General features: G+C 40.4%; 1 protein-coding gene across 2 annotated transcripts; it reads left to right on the top strand.

Annotated features, from left to right (window-relative positions):
• Positions 1-5124: 5124 nt before the first annotated feature.
• Positions 5125-20670, top strand: Faslg (Fas ligand). 2 transcript variants are annotated; one of them, XM_005071339.4, is made up of 6 exons: positions 5134-6909; positions 7673-7718; positions 11831-11887; positions 13768-15157; positions 18222-18233; positions 19558-20670. In XM_005071339.4, exons 1-4 carry the CDS (start codon positions 6568-6570, stop codon positions 14160-14162), a joined length of 840 nt encoding a protein of 279 aa, XP_005071396.1. In that variant the 5' UTR covers positions 5134-6567; the 3' UTR covers positions 14163-15157; positions 18222-18233; positions 19558-20670. The 2 variants fall into 2 exon arrangements, with proteins under 2 accessions (XP_012969756.1, XP_005071396.1); XM_013114302.3 differs by lacking the exons at positions 7673-7718; positions 13768-15157; positions 18222-18233; positions 19558-20670 and having other exon boundaries at positions 5125-6909; positions 11831-11884.
• The last annotated feature ends 2780 nt before the right edge of the window (positions 20671-23450 follow it).

Here is a 23450-nt window from a genome sequence, read left to right on the forward strand (position 1 = left end):
TGGAAGTTCAGAGTTATTGTTGGCACATACATAATGAGTTTGAGGCCAGCCTGGGGTACATGAGGCACTGTCTCAAAAACAGGTGCCCATAAGACCCACACATTTCCAGTCCTAATAGATATTTGTGAGGTGTGCCTCACACCCTGTCTCACTTCCTTACTACTCTTTAGGTACCAGACTCTTCACTCTTAGGCACTTGGTGACACTGCTTATGAACTAGTCTTGAATATTCTTATGATCGTTCTCACATTAGACACTTTCTGGGCTATAACTTCAGGTCAGCTATCAACTTGTGTTGTGACTATAGCCTAGATACTTCACAGTCTTGGAAGTAAAGTCATTCAAATAAATATAGAGTTCAGATTTTATCCTAAGATCAATGGGAAGCCACTGATGTGCTATTTGAAATGGTACAGTGACAATATCATATTCAAATTGAAGTAGCAATTTCAAGAATCATGTGACCCACCTTAGTGGAAAAAGGGGAGATGCAGTGTCATTGTACTCCAGGAGTAAAGCCACCTGCTAACTGACTCCTAATACCTACAGTGCCCAAGACTCATGGAGCATTAGTATTCTTGACTGAGAGGGCATAAAGAATCTCATTTCTTTTCAAGGGGTCCTGTTCCTGGCCTGAACTCTCTTGCCTTCACTCATCAGCCAGGATCTACTTATGAATTCAGTTATGGTGAATAAGACAAGAAACACAATAAACAATTTGCTAATGCTCAGTACCATCTCCATCCTTCTACTGTAACCCCCTTACGCTCTACCCAACCCTTCCGCCAGGAAGGTAAAACCTTGAGATTACAATTATCATTCCTATTCTCCATTACAGCTAGCATCTCCTAATTAGAGTCCATTGACAAATGACAACCAGGTGAGGGTTAGAAGATGGAAGGGAGAAGCTCCTGCCTTACACAGTAGTTCCTGGGGGACAGGTTAATAGAGCAGAGGCCATAGGGTGTTTTTCTATGGTCTTTAGGTGGCCACCTAAGCATCACCAATCTAAGTGCTGTTAAGAACTGGACTTTTTGGTTGTAACAAGACCTCTATCCTTTAAATGTTTTAATAACTTCTTAAAAACCCAGCCTTGTGTTATATTAAGTCTTTCGATGATCCTCATACTTAGAGTAAATTCCATTTTTTGGGACAGTCCTGACTGATATCCATGGGCTGAAGAAGGAAAGCAAATAGTTCTGAGATCACAACAATACTGTTGCATTCAGTATAAAGGCTGAAGAATAAATTCCATCCATTGCTACTGTCATCATAGGCTGTTGACAGCTCCCTTCAGTCTGGTGTAATAAACAAGTTACCCTGGATAGCTTTCCCTTTCACATTAGAAAAAGACATATCAAATCTCTTTCTCTTGAAGACTAAGCCTATAAAATTTAAGGTACAGGCAAGGTCTAGACATTTACCTATTACATTGCAATAAACAGTAATCTTTGTCTAGTAAATTTTCTTGAACCAATTGGATCAAGAATGATGGGAATAAAGAGGGACCACACATCAAACTGTAACAGAAAGAATGCATTTAATTCAGAAATGATGCACTTATCATAAATAAATCCCGTTTTTATCACCAGGATTATCTTGTTTCTCTGACTCATCCATGAAGAAAATATACTAACTTCTCCCAGAAACAGCTGACCAGACAAAGGTTAACACTTGAATCCCAGGCATCAGCCTGGGAATCCAGCATGGGACTGATCAAGACCCCCTGAATCTGGGTGTCAGTGAGGAGGCCTAGGTAATCTATTGAGCCTTGGGCAGCAGATCAGTACCCATCCCAAGTATACACACGGACTTTGGACTCCCATAGAACAATGTGAGGTGCACTCTCACCCTGAACTCTTGGGGAAGGGTCTAGGCCCTGCCCTATATGAAATGACAGACTATGGACACCCCCATGGAGGGCCTCACCCTCCCTGGGGGAACGAGGGGATAACGGGGGGGATGGGGGAGGGCACGGGAGGAGGGGAGGGAAAGGGAGAGGGACCTGGAACTGACTTGTGAAGCAACCTTGCTTCTTATCTAAATTAAAAAAAAAAGAATAAAAAAAAGAAAAAACAAAGAAAATATACTAACTTCTATAGGATCACCGCACATACTTTTAGCAATGGTAATGATTCTACAGGGTTTTTCTGTGTATCATTGACTGTCCTGGAACACACTCTGTGAACTAGGAGGCTCAGGTTATTTCAATTACACTTACAGGATATTTTTCAAATAGGGCAGTTTTCTATGCTAACATAAGTGGAAAATTAAATATACAAATGATTGTTAAATTTCTTAAAAAGAGCAAAGAGGAAAGAAATTTTTTCTAAACAAGTATCCATATATTTAAGACATTTGCAAAGTTGGTAGGCATGGTGGTGGACCTCTGTAATTCCATAATTTAAGAAAAGGAGGTAGGGGAACTGCAAGTAGGAGGCCAGCCTGGGTGTATATCAAGTTGGAAATCTGCTTGTCTCTATAAAGAAAACAAAAAGAGTATCTACAATGCCATGATCAAGAGGACTGTGTGATTTTCTTACCAGGATAGATGGATAGACCAAACAAAACTGAGAACTGTAAGATGAACCCCTCATCAGTGGAAACTGTGATAACTATGCCACTGTGATTCATTAGAAGAAAAGATGGCTTGAGTTGAGGAAACTGGTTCATACATGGTACAAGATTTGCATTTTTAAAACTTCTATTATTTTTAATGATGTGTAAGCATGTGTGCCTCATGTGTGGGTGTGTACATGTGAGTGCAGGTACCTGTGGAGGCCAGAAGAGGGCACTGGATCCTGTAGTTGTGGGATACCTAATGGAGGTGTTGGGAAGTGCTCTTAAAACTTCTGAACCATCTCTCCAGCCCCTAGTTTGAATTTGAAATGTCTTTCCAGGGCTCATGTATTGGAAGCTTGATTTCTAATGCAAGAGGGTCTCTAGGGGCTGGGTAATTTGATCATTACAATTCTGATCTCATGAGCTGAATAACTGTGGGGAAGAGCTTTGTATAAAAGCAAGCCCTGTGCTGGTTGGTTGCCATGAGATGATCAGCTTTGGTATACAATAAGCTTCCTGCCATGACGTTCACCCCTGCTACCCATGCACTGAACCCTCTGAAGTCAGGAGCTGCCTTGATCCAGCCACAGCTGGTTCAGGTCTTGAGATGGGGAAGGGGCATCGGTATGAAGAAATGAAATGTCTGACCTCCAGAAGAGTTTCACGGAAGTGGTCTGCCTGAATAGCTCCAGCCATCTTTATAAAAACAACAACAACAACAACAAAAACGAAACAAAACAAAACAAAAACAAAAACAAAAAAACAAAGAAAAAGCAAGCAAGCAAGCATGGTTTTTCCATACTAACAAACAAGTTTTTCCCATTCTCCAGCTCCAGCAAAAAACAAATATGTTTTCTGCTAGCTTTTACATCAAAACATCTTTAAACCAAAAACAACACTTATCATTTTGTTAGCTCCTCCAAATATCTAGCTAGGTACATCCTGCCTTTACAAAACTAAAAGGTGATTGACATAGACATGCATTTTCAAGAACAACAATCGTGTTCAAAATGTATTTACTGAAATAGGGGTGATCTTCCTCCTATCCTGTCAGCACCAAGTAAAGACAGCTCCCAGGGTCTGAAGTGACAGCTGGCATTCCCAAACCTGAGACGTATCAACACCCAGAGAATTTTAGGGGAAGATCTCGAGAAAAAAATGGAATGTTCACATCTGTCAAATGCATGATTGACAAAGTGACACTAAAACCACCAAGAGAATCACCAATCATTATATGAGAAGAGAGTGTTCAGGCCACATGGTCCCAGCAGAATTCTGCACTGCCCCAAAGTACCGGTCCTTGCTGAGTGGGACTGTCCCTGTGGGCTTTTGCCTCATCTGGAGACCCGTCGGACAAGCACTCATATATTGGTCTCCCAACCATGAGCCAAATCAATCTTTGTCTTTTAAATAGATTTCGTTTTTTGTCACACACAGACAAAACTATAGACTCCTGCCTCCTGTGCATTAAAACCCAAATGTGCAATCTGCATGTGTATGGGAGAAGACATTTGCAATGTCTGAAAGCTGCCGAGGCTTTACATCTAAAATATCCATAAAGTATAAGAAGATCCTGCAAATCAGATGGAAGAGACAACTTTTAAGTGGCAAACAGAATATACACATAACAGGAAAATGGATTGCCCAACAAATACATAGCTGTTATTCAAACTCATAAGAAACCAGAGAGAAGGCAAGTAGTAGACAATGAGATTGTCTTCATAGGCACAACGCTTGGCATAAATTAGAAAAGCGGATACTACAAAGCAGAGAGCAAAGCCTAGGCGAGGATGGTCCCTTTGTAACTCCTGGTGGTGTCAAGGGACTCAGCTGCCAAATAAACATCCTGGAAATGCTTAGAGCTCATTCATGCTCACAAAGACTAGAGGTCTTTGCTCACGTTTGCATCTTCCTGTGTATTTGGCAGATTGCCTTGGAGGGTTTCTCTAGGCTAGTTAAAAAAGTAACAGCAGGTTCTCTGACTGTGCATCACCCTCTGCTCGCTGCTGCTGAGTCATCTCCAGTAGACCTCCGTAGTCTACTGAGTCATTTTTCCTGCAGATTCCCTGGGGTTATAGGAGTAGGAGACTGACAGAAGTCAGCTTGAGGTTCCAGCATGTGGGGCCACCAGCCTGGTGGCTCTTCATTAGTTTTTCCTTCAGCAGCCACAGTGCTAAGTTCTACTTTGAATGAAAATTTCTTTTCATTAATAAGGTTTTGGTACCACTGTGATGGGTCCCCATGACTGTTCACAGAGGTGTTTCTTCTTTCTCCATCTTATTGGGATATAATGCTGGATAGCACCACCAAACTCCAAACCAGTTTCCAAAAGTTTCTCTCTTGTCTCTTTCAACCAGGCACTCCTCTCCTCTCCCTGTGATCCGAGGGCAGTAGGGGTTAAGCAGGCATGGGCATCTGATTCCTCTATCAAAATAAAAAATAAAGGATTAAAAGAAGAAGGGCAAAGAGAGACGTTGAAGGACAAAATGATGATTACTGAAAAACACTGGGAGTCTGAGGTAGGAAAGCAAGGAGAGACCAACCAGGGCCAACAGTCATGGGAATAGTGAATGAGGGAAAAATCAGAACTGTGTCTAGGTGAAAAAAAATAAGACAGGCATGGACGACTGGAATCATGAGTTTGCTGGAAGAGTGACCACAGGAAAAAGAGATTGGATTTGCAGCTGGGGTGAGACAGGGTGACAGCAGCAGGAAAATGACTCTTTAGGAGTAGGTTTGGCATGAGTGAGAGAGGCAGGATGATCATCTCAGAAACCCCAAAACATGAGATAAAACTACAAATAGTTAGAACATACAGAGCTTGCCCAAAAAGGCAGATTTATATGGCTTATATGGAAAAGTGATGGGAATGGAAGCTGAGTTCTTAGAAGTTATTAGACATAATGCTTTGTGTGTGGTCAGAGAGTGAAGTCAACCCAGGCAGTTTTAGAAGGGCATAAGACATGTAGTTGATTTTGCTGTAATTGTTGAATAAAGTTTTAGCATGTTTTGTGTGATGTATAAGGCACACATGGCATAAAATTTATTTGTTGTTTATCCCAGACTCTTATAAATTGGGTGCCTGAAGTTTCATCTGGTGACCATAACAGGGATTACAATGATAGATGATTACAGAGACTTGGAAAGCCACTTCTCAGGGGAAATGGGATAGGAGGCACAATGGGTCAGCCTGGACCACCTGAGGCTCATTCCTGGTGGCAGACGACTGATGTCCAGAGACAGCTAGGGGTGTCTAGTATTCCACTGTTTAGAATAGAAGTATGTAGTTTTAATGTGTGCGATCCCAGTTTTGAAAGTGAGCAATTAATGGAAGGAAAAACACCGTTGATAGGAAAGCAATCTTGTGGTACCACAGGACACATGGGCCGGTGGTTTGCAACCTCTGATCTAATCTGTGGAATGGGTGGGGCAGGTTTTACCCTCTCAACTATGAAATGATGGTGACCTGCAAGGCTATGGTAGGTAGTATTCGGTTGAGGGAAGGAACAGCAGCAGAGGATTAAATTCCCCATGCAAAAGCTAAGATGTGGAGATAGCTTCTGTTGTCAAACTGTGGTTTTCCTCCTGAGCATCAGCTCCAAAACGCCACACAGTTCATTCCCTGCAGCTAGAGAACAGCTAATGTTCTCAAGGTGAATCCAGTGCTGACTTGCTGAACCGGACCTCAGGCAGGCACTTCTCAACCTTCTCAGGCAGCACAGAAACGCCAATTGGAATTTCGAAGACTTTCGTCAGAAATTTGTGGGCGGAAACTTCCTGGGGTTGCTGAGAGCTTTTTGAGGCTTCTCAGCTTCGGATGCAAAGTGAGTGCCTGTCTCACAAAGAAGCAAAGAGAGAGGGTGTTTCCCTTGACTGTGGAAACTTCATAAAGAGAACGCAGCACTTACCTTCTCTGGAACAGTCGGCTTCAGGAGTCCTGTTCTCCACACTTCAAGAGTCTCCGCAAGACTGTGAGAAGAAAACTCTTACGCTGAGCAGGGTGGCATGCAGCAGCCTGGGGATTACGCATGCCCCCAAATTTTTTGGGTGGACAACAATGCCACTTCTCCTTGGGCTCCTCCAGGGTCAGTTTTTTCCTGTTCATCCTCTGTGCCTGGAAGGCCAGACCAAAGGAGACCACCACCACCTCCACCACCAATACCACCTCCATCACAACCACCACCACCCCCACTGCTGCCAATGCCCCCTCTAAAGAAGAGGAAGGACCACAGCATAGATCAATGGCTACCGGTGGTATTTTTCATGGTTCTGGCGGCTTTGGTTGGATTGGGGTTAGGAATGTATCAGCTCTTCCATCTGCAGAAGGAGCTGGCAGAACTACGTGAGGTAAGCCTGGCGTGGGGATCAATACGGCTCCAAGTCCCTGAGTACAACACGACCCTGCACATGGGCCATGGTGTTGTTTGCAGTGATTTGGGGGTTTTATTTGTTTGTTTTAATGGTAAAGATAATTTTAATCCCCTCCGTTTTAGGAAAGGGTTGGTATAGTATTTCTACTCCACAGTTGGAGAGACTTGCCCATTCCCTCAAAGACAGTGGTTCTCAACATGTGGGTCGTGACCCCTCAGGGCAGTTGGATGACTCTTTCATAGGGTTTGCATATCAGATATCCTGAATATTAGATATTTACATTATGGTTCATAACAGTATCAAAAATTACGCAATGAAGTAACAATGAAATAATTTTATGGTTGGAGGATTACTACAACATGAGGAATTGTATTAGAAGTTCACAGCATTAGGAATGTTGAGAACCACTGGTAAAAGAAAATATTTTCTATCTTTAGAGAATCTGAGGCAAATAATTATTTCTTTCTCAGTTGTCAAGAGTGTGGTGAGCTTCTTATAGCGTCATATTTAGTGATTCAAGAAAAAAATCAATTTTGGATCTTGCTTTGAAGTGTAGACTAAATCTATTGAAAAGACTTGGAAGTCTTAGTACTACTCCAAATAGTGTTGTGTGACTCAAGTCTAAGTCGGGCCAGGATCCGAAGTATCTGAGTTCTTTTTCTAGGGACTGATGGGATTTTTCTGCCTGCTTGGCTTAAATAACTCCACATTTATTGTATTACTCTTTCTCTTTCATTAGCTCACCAACCAAAGCCTTAAAGTATCATCTTCTGAAAAGCAAATATGTAAGTACTTTTATATGTGTCTTTTGAATTCCCCAAAGTGGTCCTCAACACTGAACAGAGTTGGGAGGATTCCTGGGAGTCTTCCCATTCTTGGGCTTACCATTCCTTCGCAAGAGTCTGGGGAACTACAAAAAATATTGGATGAAGTTTATTGCTCAATAGCCATGTATCTGAATGAACACTGCACATACCTCAACTGAATTTGGGTTTGACTTTTGAAAGAGACACACAAACAGCCCTGGACCTTTCCCTTTGTCCCTGCCCTGGGTATGTCACATGGTGGTGGCCGTGACTCCTCAGGACAGAAGGGGAGTAGAGGCAGAAACAAATGTTTCTGGGGATGCCCTCTCCTTTTAAACTAAAAGCGACTACTCAAGAATGAAGATACATTTTAAAAATATCTTGTAAGATACAACAACAGTTTTAAGAAGTAAACCCATTGTTTTCATTAATGTGTTTCTTCTGAAATTGTAACACCTTTGGGGAAGACTTTAGCCATTGTCCACAGGACTGTACACCTTTCCCACAGAGGACTTAAGATGCCTTTGATGAGTTTGATGATAAAACACCCCCCCACACACACATATCAGATCCAGGCTAAGAGAAAGATGACCAGTATGAACATAAAATCTCAGGGCATGGTTTCAGGAGATTTAACAGCAATGTAAGGATCTGTTTTATACGTCTTAGACTCATATTCATGAAGCTTATATTTCTTTTGAATTGGAAAAGAACTTAGGAGAAAGTGATCTATTTTCCATTTTTCAGGAGAGATACAAAATACCAGACCAATTAGGTGCAATGCCCAAGCCTTCTGGTATGAATCTGGGTCCAGGAGAACAGTCCCCTTATGCCTTGTTACCTATAGAGCTTTCTGACTCACAGAGAAACTCCCACCTCTCAATAATGGCCCTGAAAGGATGCAAAGCAGTTGCCTTTGCAGAAGCAACAGGGCAGTTTTATCTTACTAACTTTGAAGAAAACTGAAAGGCAACAGACAACAGTGATCATCCATTAAGGAGAGCGGGTTCCATACTCAGAAAGTGACCAATCAACTCCTGCCTGAGAATATAAACTCTTGTAGGGGCCACCATGATGTGCTCTGGTTAGTCTGCCTTGTAATCTCACCACTAAAAGATTCTCTTAAGAAAATAGCTGGAGATATAAAAAATGTACATATATAGTGTTCGTCTCTTTCTCTTTCTTTCCTTTCTCACTTCACTTTTTTTCTTTTCCCTCCCTCCCTCCCTCCTTTCTTTCCTTCTTTCTTTCATGTGTGCACCACCACTATCTGGCTTTTTATTTTTTAAATATTTATTTATTTTTATTTTATATTCATTGGTATTTTACATGCATATCTATGTGAGGGTGTCAGATCCCCTGGAACTGGAGCTACAGACAGTTGTGAGCTGCCATGTGGATGCTGGGAATTGAACTCAGGTCCTCTGGAAGAGCAGCTAGTGCTCCTAACCTCTGAGTCATGTCTCCAGTCCTATTCATCAGTTTCTTATAAAACAATTTGAAAGAAACCTAACCCTCAGAATAGGAGATTATGAATGGCACCAAAGCATCTAAGAGAACCACCTAGTGGACTTTTAATGCCATGAATAATTGTGCACTTTATATTGTTAGGTAAATAGACAAGTTGTCAAAGGCTATTTTTAGTTTAATACTCATTATGAAGTAGGTATGCATGTTTTTAACTTCTAAGAAAAGAACAAACCAATAGAGAAAGTGATTTTTTTTCTGGAAGATACTATAGTTATCATAGATTTCTTTCTTCCATTTAAAATACTTTTTCAAATAATTTATTTATCTTATTATGTGTTTACATACACATGTGCATATGTATTGCCATAGCTTGTGTGTGGAGGTCAGAGAACAACTTGGGGGGATTGGCTCTCTCCTTCTACCTGTGGATTCCAGGGATCAAATTCAGTCCTCAGGCTTGGCAGCAAGTTCCCCAGCCATCTAGTCAGCCCGATTTCTTCTTTCTACCTTCTCCGTGGTTAGATAATTGGATGTTTAATTTATATACAAGGTTTTTAGATAACCTGTGACTGAGGCTGAGTCTCGGTTGGTGTTTGAGAACAAGAGAGATAAAGATGGGTGCTTGCTCTCATGGATCTTATAGCACATTGGAGAAGATGAACAAAAACAAGCCAACAATACGATCCCAAATAGTATTAAAAGTGATCCAAAATAGAGTGGTCTGGGAAAGTTCTTTATAAGGTTGTCTATGCTGATGCACATGGAAGCTATCATAAGCCACTCAAAGAGAAGAGTTGCATGTATGGGTCATAGAGCAGGGAGGACATTCCAGGTTGCACATGCAAAGAGCCTGGGGCAGGAAAAAGACTTCCTTTGTATTTCTAGATATTTCTAGGACCTATCCAGCAGATATTTATAGGAGTATATTTTATGAGAGTAACGTTGTACTAGGCTCTATGAGAAATATAAAGCTAAGCAACATGTGGTTCTCTGCTCTATTTCCTGTTAGTACATGGCAGAATGCCAGGCCATCTGCTCTGGTGGTTTGTGGTGTGTAAGAGGTCCAGTCTTGCCTATCCTCTTCCCTCACACTTCCTTCAAGAAGGGTTGTTGTAGGTGCCAGAGAGGTCATGATTCTTTAGATAATGTTCTCAGTAGACAGGGATATTTTCACAACCTGTGTGTGTTTTATAGTCTAGTCCCAAGCCTAAGGTGGACAAGCACTCTCCTATAAGTGTATTAGTTAGCTGAATTCATGAAGCGCAGTACTAAAGTTTTACCTTAACTGAGATATTTGAAGTTAGAGAAATAGTGTTTATTTGAAAAGATATTGTCAGTTTTAATGACTTCAATTTAATTTACTGATGCTATGCTAAACAAGGCTAAACACTCTTGTTACTTAACTATATAGTAAAATGACACTAGGGAAAGACTAGTCAGGATTCCAAAGCCTGGCAATGTTAGTACTAGTTTAGATCATAAAGTGCTTATTCCAGAGAGCTGCTATTTTCCTGGACAAGAAAGAAGTAAAGGTAGTTATGACAGTTGCCCCAGCAAGGAGGAGCCAGAACTATCAAGAGACACAAGAGACAGAGGGATCTTAGGCTTTGAAGAGTGAAGGGTCATATTTGACAAAATGTGTGGAAGGATTTCCCAAAGGAGGAGCAATGTAAGATGGTTACTAGAGAATTGATAGGAATTTTAAAGTATTTATTTGTTTATTTATTTTATGTATATGAGTGCTTTGTTTTCATCCATACCAGAAGAGAGCACCAGATCTCATTACAGATGGTTGTGAATCACCATGTGGTTGCTGGGAATGGAACTCAGGATCTCTGGAAGAGCAGCCAGTGCTCTTAACTACTGAGTCATCTCTCCAGCCCCAGAATTGATGGGAATTTAACACAGAGATCTCATCTGGAAGGTGTTCCAGACAGAATGAGTAAAAGCCCAGGATCAGGGAAGAAGGGGGCATAATCAGGTCATAGGACCCATGCTGTGTGCAAGTGTTTGGTGGGATGGCATAGGGAGAGTAAGACTGATACCATGTATAGAGGAACTCAGGCTAAGGCGACATGATGGAGTAAAATTGTGGACAGCCTCGTGATTGGTGAGGAGGTCTTAATATTATCAACGTGGGAATAGATTGTAGATTCATGCCCAGGACATGAATCAGTAGTCTACCAGTCAGCAGAATCAGGGTGTACAGACCATGAATTTACAGTCAGCCTGAGGAGTCCATTGTATCCACCATTATAGTCAGTCAGTCAGCTAACGTCTTTTTGCCAATTATAATTGGGGCAACGAAGAGAGCAAGGCAAGTTCTAAATGGAGTAAATGAAATGGCTGCTTTGTGCAGAGAAATTTGTATTCATTATGTTTTGTCATAATATAATTTATGTATACATCTGTCTTTACCTGTCTTGTCTTTTTAAACTGTTTTTGAATTACAGACTCTCATGAGTCCTACAGTTTAGATTTTCTTGATAAGTCTGTACTAGAATATTTCCCCCTGTGCTCTGAAAATATAGTTAAATAGTGGGATTTAGAGTCCCAATCAAGATAGTGGTTGACATCTATCATAATAATTCTCACATGTCTTTTGTCTCTCTATGATGCAGTCCACCCGAGTCAACCCTCTGAAAAACAAGAGCCAAGGTGTGTGGCCCATTTAACAGGTTTGTGTCTGGAAGGACTGGGACTGGGAAAAATATGGACCAACTGCTCAGTTTCCATTGTAATAAGCTCTTGGAAAGTATTATTGACAATTGTATTTACCACTCAAATCTCTAGGATCTCATGAGACTAACCCAACAATTTTAATGCTATAGAGTTGTGTATGGCTTGATCTTGGTCATAAAATGTGCACTCTTGAAGATGGAGCTGACCTCAAAACTCTAACATCTGGACAGATGATACAGAAACCAGGTGCCACACAGATATGAAGGGAGATGGGAGCAACAGCTGCAGCCAGTTTCAAAGCACAGACAGTAAAGAGGATGTACATAAAACTGATGAGAGGGATAGAAACTTTCTGTTGCATTTCCTTCATGATTGGAAATGATTATTTTAGCCATACATGTTATATGACAGCGTGCATGCGCACACATGCACACACCTGTCTGGGATAGATAAATTAGACCCTGAGGATACTCTCCTTTGTCTCTGGAGCTCACAAACTCTAACTCAGTACACAAGTCTCTCCTGTAGATGATGGCCAGCTGGAGAGGATGACTTCGGGGTGGAGTGGTCATAAATCCCTGTCTGAAGTGTGTAGAATTCTGACTGCTCCCTTGCCTCGACCTCTTGGTGGCCTCTGTTAAGGACATGTCAGGTTGGCACAAGAGCCCCAGCCATCATTTTCCCTAGAGGAGGAGATGACTGCCTTAAATTGAAGGGAGTGTGACACCAACACTGGGAAGGTGGTGTGTATTTGTCACACCTCAGGAGTTGGCATTGCTGGTGCTTCCCGTGAAGGATGTGGCAGTCTCAGGTACAGGGCTGTTAATGGAATCTGCCTAAGTTTTCCCTTGCCTCTCCATGTGGTGGGGTTCAACTGCTATGGTCTGTCATTCTAGCTGGCCTCAGAGGTTAAAGTACACATAGGAGAAAGTAAGAGTACTTGTGACATGTGTTATATTTGATGTGACCACAGCACGAGGAAATGCAAACGGAGAGAAAGGAGTCTACCAGGCTGACAGTCCTGTGGCAGAAACATAAAGAGCAATTATCTCCACTCTCAAGGAATCCCTTGGTTTATTAGATGAACCAAGAGAGATTACTTTTTAAAAAAATGTACACTCTTTTCAGCCATTCCAAAATCCACAAGGGGACTTGTGACATAAGAGGAGTATCTGAGGGTGAGTGATGTACTGTTTTGAGTAAGAAGAGATAGTCCTGGCATTCATTTGTGGGCTTTCAGCCTATGATTATAAAGTGAACAAATTGTTTAGTATAATATGGCATGGGCAACTCCATTAGAAATATAAACATTTAAAATGTAGGTATATATCACCAGAAGAGGTGTACCATGGCTCCTGTCATCATCTGGGTCCACAAACACTTATTAAGCACTTGCTATGTGTAGTAGGTACATAATGCTGTGTGAACAAAATGGAAGGGGATTAGTTCAAAATCAGAGGCTAAGGAATCCAAAGGAAACAAGGAAGTTAACCACATAATCATGAGATTTTTGTCCAGATGTAGAACTCCAGAGATCATTCTCTTTATGGAGGGGTCCCCAAGCTCAGCAGTGTTAGTACTAGTTTAGATCATAAAATGTTTATTCCAGAGAACTGAAATTATCCTAATAGTTTTCTCTGAGATTGATCAGAGGCACACACTAAATTCATTCCAATCACATGGATGATTAAATTGGGATGGACAATTTGACAAAGGTGTTGAAGAAACTCTGGGATGGACCATGCTTTGACCCCTCATTAGCTGTCATTCTGGATAGAGCTTTTGTTAAGGAAGGGCCCAAAGTTTTCCCTTGGAATCTTAGCCCATCAGATGTGTAAGACCTTCTGGTTGAAAGTTCCTCTCTGGTTTATTACAGGCAACCCCAGCTCAAGGTCTGTCCTTCTGGAGTGGGAAGACATATATGGAACTGCTCTGATCTCTGGAGTGAAGTATAAGAAAGGTGGCCTTGTGATCAATGACTCTGGGCTGTACTTTGTATATTCCAAAGTATACTTCCGGGATCATTCTTGCAACAATCAGCCCCTAAGTCACAAGGTCTACATGAGGAACTCTAAGTATCTTGGGGATATGGTGCTAATGGAGGAGAAGAAATTGAACTACTGTGCTACTGGCCAGATGTGGGCCCACAGCAGCTATCTGGGGGCAGTATTCAATCTTACCAGTGCTGACCGTTTATATGTCAATGTATCTCGACTCTCTCTGATTAATTTTGAGGAATCTAAGACCTTTTTCGGCTTATATAAGCTTTAAAAGAAAAAACACTTTAGAATTATTCATTATTCCCTTTTATGGGTATTGGGAATATTGTCTTCAGTGAGAGTCTTTTTAAGACCAATTGAGATTAATTGAGACAACGTAAGCCACAAAGACCTCGTGATCACAAGGTTCAGCCGGTCAACTTTCCTTCATTTCCCAGAAGTCCATGAAGTAGTCCTTAATGCCTCCATTGTGAGCCAGATGGAAGGAGGACTGTGGCCGAGGAAATAAAGCTTTGGGCTGCCATGTGATGATGCAGAGGCACAGAGAAGGAGCTATCTGATGTCAAATGGCCAAGAACATTTTAGCCATTGAAGAGGACACTTTTCAACTCACCTTTCAGGGTGGGTCTACTCGCTACCTCAGAAGAGGCCATCTTTTAGACACATAGTTATGATCTAAATATACAAGGGATGAGAAAGAGGGCCATGTTTGACTGATAAGCTAGAGACTGGAAGAGGCCAATGTCTCATTGGCAGCATCTTTACTTTTAACTGGTGTTTTCTGAGCCAACCTTTGATGCTAACAGAGAACTAAGAGGGATGTTTGAGGCACAAATCATTCCCTATACAGCATGTGTATCTCCAGTGCAATGGTGTCTGTGTGTTTGTATGTATGAGAGAGCAGACAGACAGATTCTAGAGAATCGTATAAATAGAACGTGTGCATTATGAAGTACATATTAGAAACATATGTGTTACATTTGATGGTAGATATCTGAATGTTTCTTGGCAATAAACTCTAATAGTCTTCAAAAATCTTTTATTATCAGCTTCTGATGCTGTTTTCCTTTAATAGAACTAGTATTTATATATTTTGTGCATCTTAGTGAAGAAAAGACAAATAAACATTATATTGTAGAATATAGAAAAGTATTAAGGTTACAGTATTTGGAAATCAGTGAGATGTGAGATGTGCTTGTTGTTTCTTTTCTCCATGGTTTCTTCATTCGTTATGACTTTGGAGCATTCTGAGAAAGATTTGCAAGGGTGAGTAGAACTATGTGGAAAATTCTCCCATCTTCATCGTTTCTCTTATTTTCTCTCTAGCTGCTCTCCTCTGGACCTCACATTACCCTGAATTTTTTTTTTTGGTTTTTATGAGACAGGGTTCCTCTGTATTGTTTTGGAGGCTATCAGTCCAGCCAGGCCTTGAACTCACAGAGATCCGCCTGCCTCTGCCTCCGAGTGCTGGGATTAAAGGCGTGCACCACCACCGCCCGGCTACCCTGACTTTTGTTTACCAACATTGTGGCTAATGTTAAGCTGACCCAAATTTCCACATATTTGATTGCAACTCATCTTCTTTGGGGGTAAAGACATGGCAAAGTGGAAAAGTTTCATTCTTTGTGGTAAAAAGCCTGGAGTTGATCTTTGTCTGTGTTCTTAGCTCACTTTGCAGTCTGGTAGATCACTTGCTCTCTGATGTGCAGAAAAGAGTTGATATATGTATAATATATGTGCAGCCTCTTTAATATTTATGTGTAATAGATTATCCAAGGGGGGTTTGAAGTCACAGATGGGAGGAAAAGTTAAAAAGAAAACTGAAACACACTGCAACCACCAACACTATATACAAGAAAGATATTATTAGGTACCCGACATTTCCAGAAATTAAATAGGGGAAGGACAAGGGAAAGTGCCAAGTCAGCAGAACCCAAGCTGTCATTCAAAAGAGTTGGTAAATGTTTCCTGAATAAATCGAGGGGCAAAACCAAAGTCTCAGGTTGGAAAAATATCAACTTCTCATCTTCAGGCTCTTCTGTCTGACATCTGCTTTGAGTGGGTGGGTTCTTTCAAGGAGAATGTCTGGGAGGTATTTGGTCTTTTGGTTGTAGATTTGTCTTTATAGCCATTGTAATGAAATCCCCTTTATGTTTTTCCTTATATTTTGGACTCAGTCATCAAAGATGCCTGTTCCAATGATCATGGGACATTTTCTGGATATTTTTATTTTCTTTGTCAATGAGCATTTCTAGACAACCATACTAGAGCCAAGAAGAAGTAAGTATGGAGGCACAGGCACCTTGAGATTGGTGGATGTTAAAATCTAGCAGTCTAGCTGCTCTCATATCTATATCTCCAGAGTGCCTTTGGGGTTGTATTAATAGCTCACCACATTTTAAGTATTCTGATTCTTAGCCTTTTGGTGAAGATCAAGTATAGTATTAGTTCCAGTGAAAAGATGCTAACAATACCTTTAGAAACCTGGATTGTTTTTCTTTAGCTTAAAATACAATTAATGTTGAAAACAAAATATTTTGAATGTATTCATTTAAAACAGGATCTCCCATTGTTTCTTAAAGAAGGATGATTAAAGACAAAGTTCAGTACAGATCTACATAGAAAAGTCACTTCTAGTTCAATGGTTTGAGGTTTTCTTTTCTAACATCTAACAGCACACAACACCCATTCTTTTCTTAGCCCCTCAGACTGGTGGCTTTGTGTTCTCTGAAGTAGGTTTTGACTTACCACAGACTAACAGGAAAGAGCTTTCCTGTGGCCATCATCAGAAGAGTATCTATTCTGAGGTACTTTCAGAAGAGAGAAATGGAGGGGGAAGCCTCGCCCCTCAAAACCAAAGTAGATGCTTGCCTTCATGGGCTAAGGCTTAGACATTCCCTAGTCTTTATCAAAAAAAGTAGAGAGGCCATGAGTGAAATTATATATATTTAAAGATGGCTGGGTAGAAGTTCTATTTCAGGTGCTCTTTTTCTTACCTAACATGAGAGGTCACAAGTAACCTAGAAAACAGGAGGCAGGACACATCATTTATGGTATTTGTGCTCAGCAATGAGTCCAGCTAGAAGTGGCACAGTCTTTGGTAGTTGTCAGAGACCTTTAGGGTTCACCTGGAACACCACCAGACTTGGCCATGTAGATGACTAAGCAGGCATTTGTTCTTACAGTTCACTTAGGAAGCAGCAGAGTATCTTCTCAATGCTGATCTGTTCACCTCTGATGGGGGATATCCTTCTGTACATATGTTTCTCTTATTGGTTGATGAGTAAAACACTGTTTGGCCAATAGAGGCAGAAAAATAGGTGGGACTAGGAGACGAGGAAAATTCTGGGAAAGGTAGGCAGAGAGATGCCATGTAGCTGTGAAAGTAGTAACAGGTTTGGGCATTCTTTGGTACACCAAGACCACGTGGAAATACTTAGTTTAATATAAATGGGTTAATAATTAAGACAGAAATAGCCAGTAAGAAGCCCTAGCCAGTGGCCAACAATTTTATACTTAATATAACATCCATGTGTTTATTTGGGCCTGAAGTGGCAGCAGGATCTGGCAGGAAAGAAACTCCAGCAACACACCTCTGCCCCCAGATATGCCAAAATGTGACACAGTTCTCCACACTTATGAAAATGCATCTTCAGAATAAGGCAATGCAACTTTCATCCTGTGGGGTCACCCTTTCTTCTAATTCTACAGAATGACATGAGCCTCATGCTCCCGTTCTATAAGAGCTCTAATCTTTACATTTTCTAGACTGTCAAGGGCAGTGCCCATTACAACTCTCATGAGTTCTAGCTGTGGATGCTCTCCCAGGGCACTTGTCACTCCCAAAGTAGAGTAATTTATTGCCTCCCAAGCATCCCTACAACATATGTGTAGACAAAGTTTACTGAAGACTTAGAGTAATGGAGAGAGAGACAGAGAGAGAGACAGAGAGAGAGACAGAGACAGAGAGAGACAGAGACGGAGAGAGACAGAGACGGAGGGAGGGAGGGAGGGAGGGAGGGAGGGAGGGAGGGAGGGAGGAAGGGAGGAAGAGGGAGAGGGAGAGAATACACAATATAGGCTACATGTGAAATTGAGTATTAGAGGTCAACATTTTCAAACTCACAAATATATCCTCGAGCAGACACTCAAAGTTCTGGTATTTACAGTAAGCATATGATATTCATTTATTCTTCAAGTGCTTTTTAATGTTTTTGCTGACTAATGTTGTTCTTTGAAAATTTCATACAAGTATATAATGTATACTGACTGAATACTTTCTCCCTATCCTCTTTCTTATTTCCTCCCAATCTCCTTTACCTCCTGCCAGTGCCTTTATAAGGTATGTGATTTTTGGTTTTGTTTTGTGATTCATTTAGTTTAACCCAGGTCATCTATATAAACAATTAGATTTGATCTATTTGAGCTTGGTTGGATCACAAGTGGGCACATAAATGAAGGCATTTACTGTCTCTCTCCATGAGTCTGTTAGTAGCAAACAGTTTATCAGTGAAGGGCAGGCACCTATGAGACACTCCTCTATCTGTGTTTCACTTTTGTTAATAGCCCTAGTCTTGTGCAGTCCCAGTGCAAACATCTATTGTACATCCATGATTAAAATGACTTTGTCTTACCCAGATTATAACATTTTGCACCCTTTCTCTCGATCTTCTGGCCTTTGCACTCTTCCTAGTCCCTCTTTCATAGTGTTCTGAGTCTTAAGAGAATGCTATAAATGTCTTGTTTAGGGCCCAGCACTCATCCATCACTTGTTTCCAGCACTTTGTGTACATGAGTCTCTTAATTCATCACCATTCATTGCAAATTCATCACCATTCGTTGCAAAAAAAAGATTCAGTGATTAAGGATAAGAGAAACATTTGTCTATGGGTATGAAACGGATATTTACAAGAGTTTTCTGCTATGAAAACTTAGCTAAATCATAACATCCAATTTCTCCTGCTAGGGTCTATGATTCCTTCCCCCACCCAGTGAGTGTTCTTTGACTAGGTTTGTAGTACCTTGAATGGCTTCCCTCCTATGGATCAAGTCTCAAATTCAGTTGAAGAGTTGTTTGTTACATCTATAACAGATGTGCCACTACAAAACAAATGGGTACATCTTGCTGGAAGTTACCAAGTGTCTTTTTTTAAAATGTCTGCCATATAGGATAAACTTTCCTAGAGAATTCAATAATAGAGTTCTTTGTGGAGTTCATTTTAAAGACAAAGTGGAAAACAGGCAATAAAAATAATAAAAAATGTATAGGTACATGCCTGTTATTCCTACACTTAGGAGACTGAAGGAGGAAGATTGCATGTTTGAGGTCAGTTTGGGCTTCATGAGTTCCTGTTCTCCAGAAGAAAACACTAATATTTAATGTCATGTGGTTGTAAGTGTTATGAAGAAAATTGGGTAAGGTAATGGCAGAGAATGATGGAAAAATGGTTATTGAAAATAGGGAAAGCAAGACACCCAGATATCTAGGGCAGAGCACTCCAAACAGAGAAGTTGTTATATTTTATTCTAGTGTAATATAGGCTCATATGTTGGAAACTTGATCTTTGAAGTGATAGTTTGGGGATGTGGTACCTACCTACTAGGATGTGACTAGGTCACAAAAGCAGAGCCTTCATGAATGGATTTACTTTATTTATTTTTTGCAGGACTAGACTAAAAATCAAACTTCTCCAATGGAATCTCAAATAAAGCATACTTCAGGGCAAAGCCCGGGAGTAGTTGGACAACATCAAATAAGATCAATGGTATTTCTGTGGGCTTTTTTCTCCTTTTGCTTTGTTTGGGCATTTTTGGTCTTATTAGCCCTTTACTTGTTTATTTTGATGTCTATTTTGGTGAGGTGACGTGTGTGTGTGTGTGTGTGTGTGTGTGTGTGTGTGTGCATAAGAGTGAGAGTTGATTTTATATTTGTTTGCTGGGTAGGTGAGATGGCTCAGCAGGCAAAGGTACTTGCCTAGCAAAAACTAGTCTCCTGAGGTTAATCCACAGAAACCATGTAAGGTGGGAAGAAAAAACTGGTTCCACAAAGTTGTCTTCTGACCTCCACACATGTGGTATGACATATGTGCCTACACACATATCACACACACACACACACACCATGTATTTATAAACACATGCACAGCGAAAATTAAGATTTCTTGTTCTTTAAATCTTTCCATAAGATCCATGTAGAAAAATATAATCAACTGTAAAAATTACCTGTGTGAACAACAGAAAGGAAAATATCTTTAGAAGTATGAAAGTAAAAGAATACAATTTTATATTAGCCATAGTCTTTAAATATTAGTTTATATGGGTGGTCGTGGTGCACACTTTTAATCCCAGCTCTCAGGAGGCAGAGGCAGGCAGATCTCTGTGAGGTTGAGGCCAGCCTGGTCTACAAAGCTACACAGAGAAACTCTGTCTCAGAAAAAAAGAGCAAAACTTAGTTTATAGTTGTTATACACATAAAAGCAACTGGTTCATTTCAGACTCCTTATATATGCTGGTTGAGATACTGAATATATTCTCTACCCATTATGTACAAAGTCTAGTATGATTAGCCATGTTTTAATTAGCATTCAAAGTAATGGGACTCACAACATACTCATACATCCATATCATGTATTTTACTCATATTAATTTCCAGCTACATTCCCTTGTTCCTCTATCTCCTTTCCTACTGGTCCCCTTTCCCTGTTTTCTTGTCATGAATAGGTACATATACTTAAGTCTATGTTCTCAATCTGAAATAAAACACTGTACTTTCCATTTGACTTCCTGAGTCTGGTTTATTTTGCCTAACTTGATAACTTACAGTTGCATTCATTTTCTTACAGACATAATTTGCTATCCTGATGACTGTGTCTTTTTAGTCTAAAATAAAATTTTAAAAGATGATATTTAAACATTTAGTTGGAGAAACAGAACATTTAAGCTTAGTGCTATCCTTGATTGTAGTTGCCCTCCTCATTAAACCTGGAATCATGCCAGGAGATGAGAATTGCCAAGGGAATCCCCCTTTTCCACTACAGCTTGTCATAGAGGGATTAGAACTTCTTTCTCATATTGCAGCCCCACTTTCTGTGGGTGAACCACTTCAAAGACTATGTGAAGTTTTGGTAAGAGACACCCTCGATGCTATCAACTTTTAAAGTGTCCAAATATGTAAGGCATGCAAGACAAGAACCATTGCAAATGAGACAACAGCCATTTCTTGGGGGTTCCAAGGCTTCTGTGAGCATGGAGGTCTTCGGGGTTCATTTCTTTTAGACTTCATACTTCATCCACTCCAGCCCAACACTGTTCTTATTCCACTTTTAATCTGTAGAAGAAAATGTGCATATATTTTTGGGTTGGCAAAGTTCTAGAAGTTGTCAATTATTGATAGAGAAGGTTCATGAAAGAGACTTTCTCTGGCCTGAAATAACTGAACTAAGATTCCTAGACCTTCACAAAAATATTAATGTCTAAACTGAAGAGATATTATATTCATTGAGAAGAGACAACACTCTTAACTAGGTGGTGAGAAAGAGACACAGAGGTGTTAAACAGAACTCTGAAGTGTGAGCTCTAATGGAAGAATTATCTCAACCTCAGCATCCTCTTTGCATCATCTAGGTGCTGTATTCTGGTTTTCTAAGAAACTCAGAAGGCTTCTACAGGGGTCTGGGAACGGTGATGATGAGAAGAAAGTATCAAGACTGGAGTCTGCTAAGACCTCTGTTAGAGTTGTGTTTTGGGGGTCCTGTTGTTGCTGACTTGGCTGGCCAGGCAGCTTTTCCAACCTGTTCAATGAATATGAAGATTGCTACTGTTCTAACAGGGAATGTAGCCAGGAGTCAAGGTGAGCACACAGTGAATCCACATTTGCTTAGGAATGCCTTTTCTGCCTTGCAGTCAAGTTTTATTTATGGTTCACTGGATGGGTAGATATATAAAATTTTGATTTAAGAGTGATAGAGCATTTGCTATAGGATTTGTATTGCCTTCAAAGCATGAATTATGTATATGACAAGAATGCATTGTCTCCCTTTGAGTTGAGTTATATAAAGTGCTATATTAGACTAGATCATCCTCATAACAGCCACCTTAGCCAAGCAGTATTGACTGCAGCTTATGAGAAAGCTGCTAGGCATTCACAGAGATTAAGTAACTTTTCAGTGGCCACAGAGAAGCAGTGTTAGAACTAAAGACTAGGCTTCTCAGATCTGAAGACAGTTACCCACATACCAGTTTGCAATATGGCCTCACTATAACCACCAATGTTCAGTTATTTAACAACTGTTTGTTAAGTACATGCTAGGAATCAAACATTGTTTGGAGGGTAGAATGGTGAACAAAAATGTGATATTGATTATTCTTTCATTAAGTTTTATTTTGGGTCCTGGGGAGCAAACCCAGGGCTGCACACTTGCTAGGTGAGCACTCTTATTACTAAGTACATCCACAATAATTCTTATTAAACTTAATCCTGAATGAGATTCAAAAATGAGAGAAAAACTAAACAAGAAGGTAAACACATAAACTTAGAAATTATTAGGAAATGGTAAATTCCATTTTTAGAATAAAATCAGAAGATAAGTTAAAAAGAGACTAAATAATGGCACTAGAGAAAGGACTCTCTGAAGTTAGGAACCCTAGCTCTAATGAGCTTGTATGTGAATACAGTCAAAATACATTATATAATTATATGGAAATGCCTTCATGAAACCCCTTACTTTATGTAGTCAGTATATGTTAATGATTAAAGAGTATTATTTGAAAACAGCAATGTGGAGATGAAGATGTAGCTTAGGGGTCACTTGGTTTCATCCCTAGCATCATCACAATAAGAAAATTATAAAATAGCTTAAATAAAATAAAATGGCAGTACAATCACTAGGTAGTAAGCATTGTAGAGAACAGAAACGCTCTTTTGCAGGCCTGCTTTTGACATTTTGGATCAAGCAGTCCGTGATGGCGGAGGACTGTACAGAACATGACAGAATGCTTCGGGGAGCATTCCTAAGATTTAAATAGTAGTGTCTACCTGTCATTGTGACATCAAACGTCTGATTTCCAGACTCACCCCTACAGCTGTCTTTCTCCTCTCTTCTTACTGAAGCCACTAGGTGATAGATCTAAAGCAGGAGTGTACTTCATATGTAGGATGAATAGAATGAAGAACTCTGGACTCGTAGAGATGGCAAGAGATGGCTGTTGGAGAAGAAAACAGCGCTATAACTGGGCAGTGCTTTGGAAAGTGGGACGAGAAGTTTCAACTTTAGGGACAGGGCTAAGGGAAGCTGCAGGAAAGAGTCATCGGAGGGGGATGGAAGAGAAGTGGAAAGTGTTGGTACATATTTAGATAGCAGGGCTTTCGGGTCTGATGATCGGGTGTTGGGTGCATTGGAAAGAGATGAATCAAGGATTACGCCCACCCTTTCTCTGTTTCCTTTGTAGCACTTACCATAATTATTTCCTAGACTTATTTTTCTATTCGTCTGTTTCTCCAATGAGATCCACAACTGTTTTTGTCCTGGTGCTAAGGTCAAGTGCCTCAATAAAAAAAAAA

The sequence above is a fragment of the Mesocricetus auratus genome, unplaced genomic scaffold (genome assembly GCF_017639785.1).
Source record: "Mesocricetus auratus isolate SY011 unplaced genomic scaffold, BCM_Maur_2.0 Super-Scaffold_100676, whole genome shotgun sequence".
Classification (NCBI taxonomy): domain Eukaryota; kingdom Metazoa; phylum Chordata; class Mammalia; order Rodentia; family Cricetidae; genus Mesocricetus; species Mesocricetus auratus.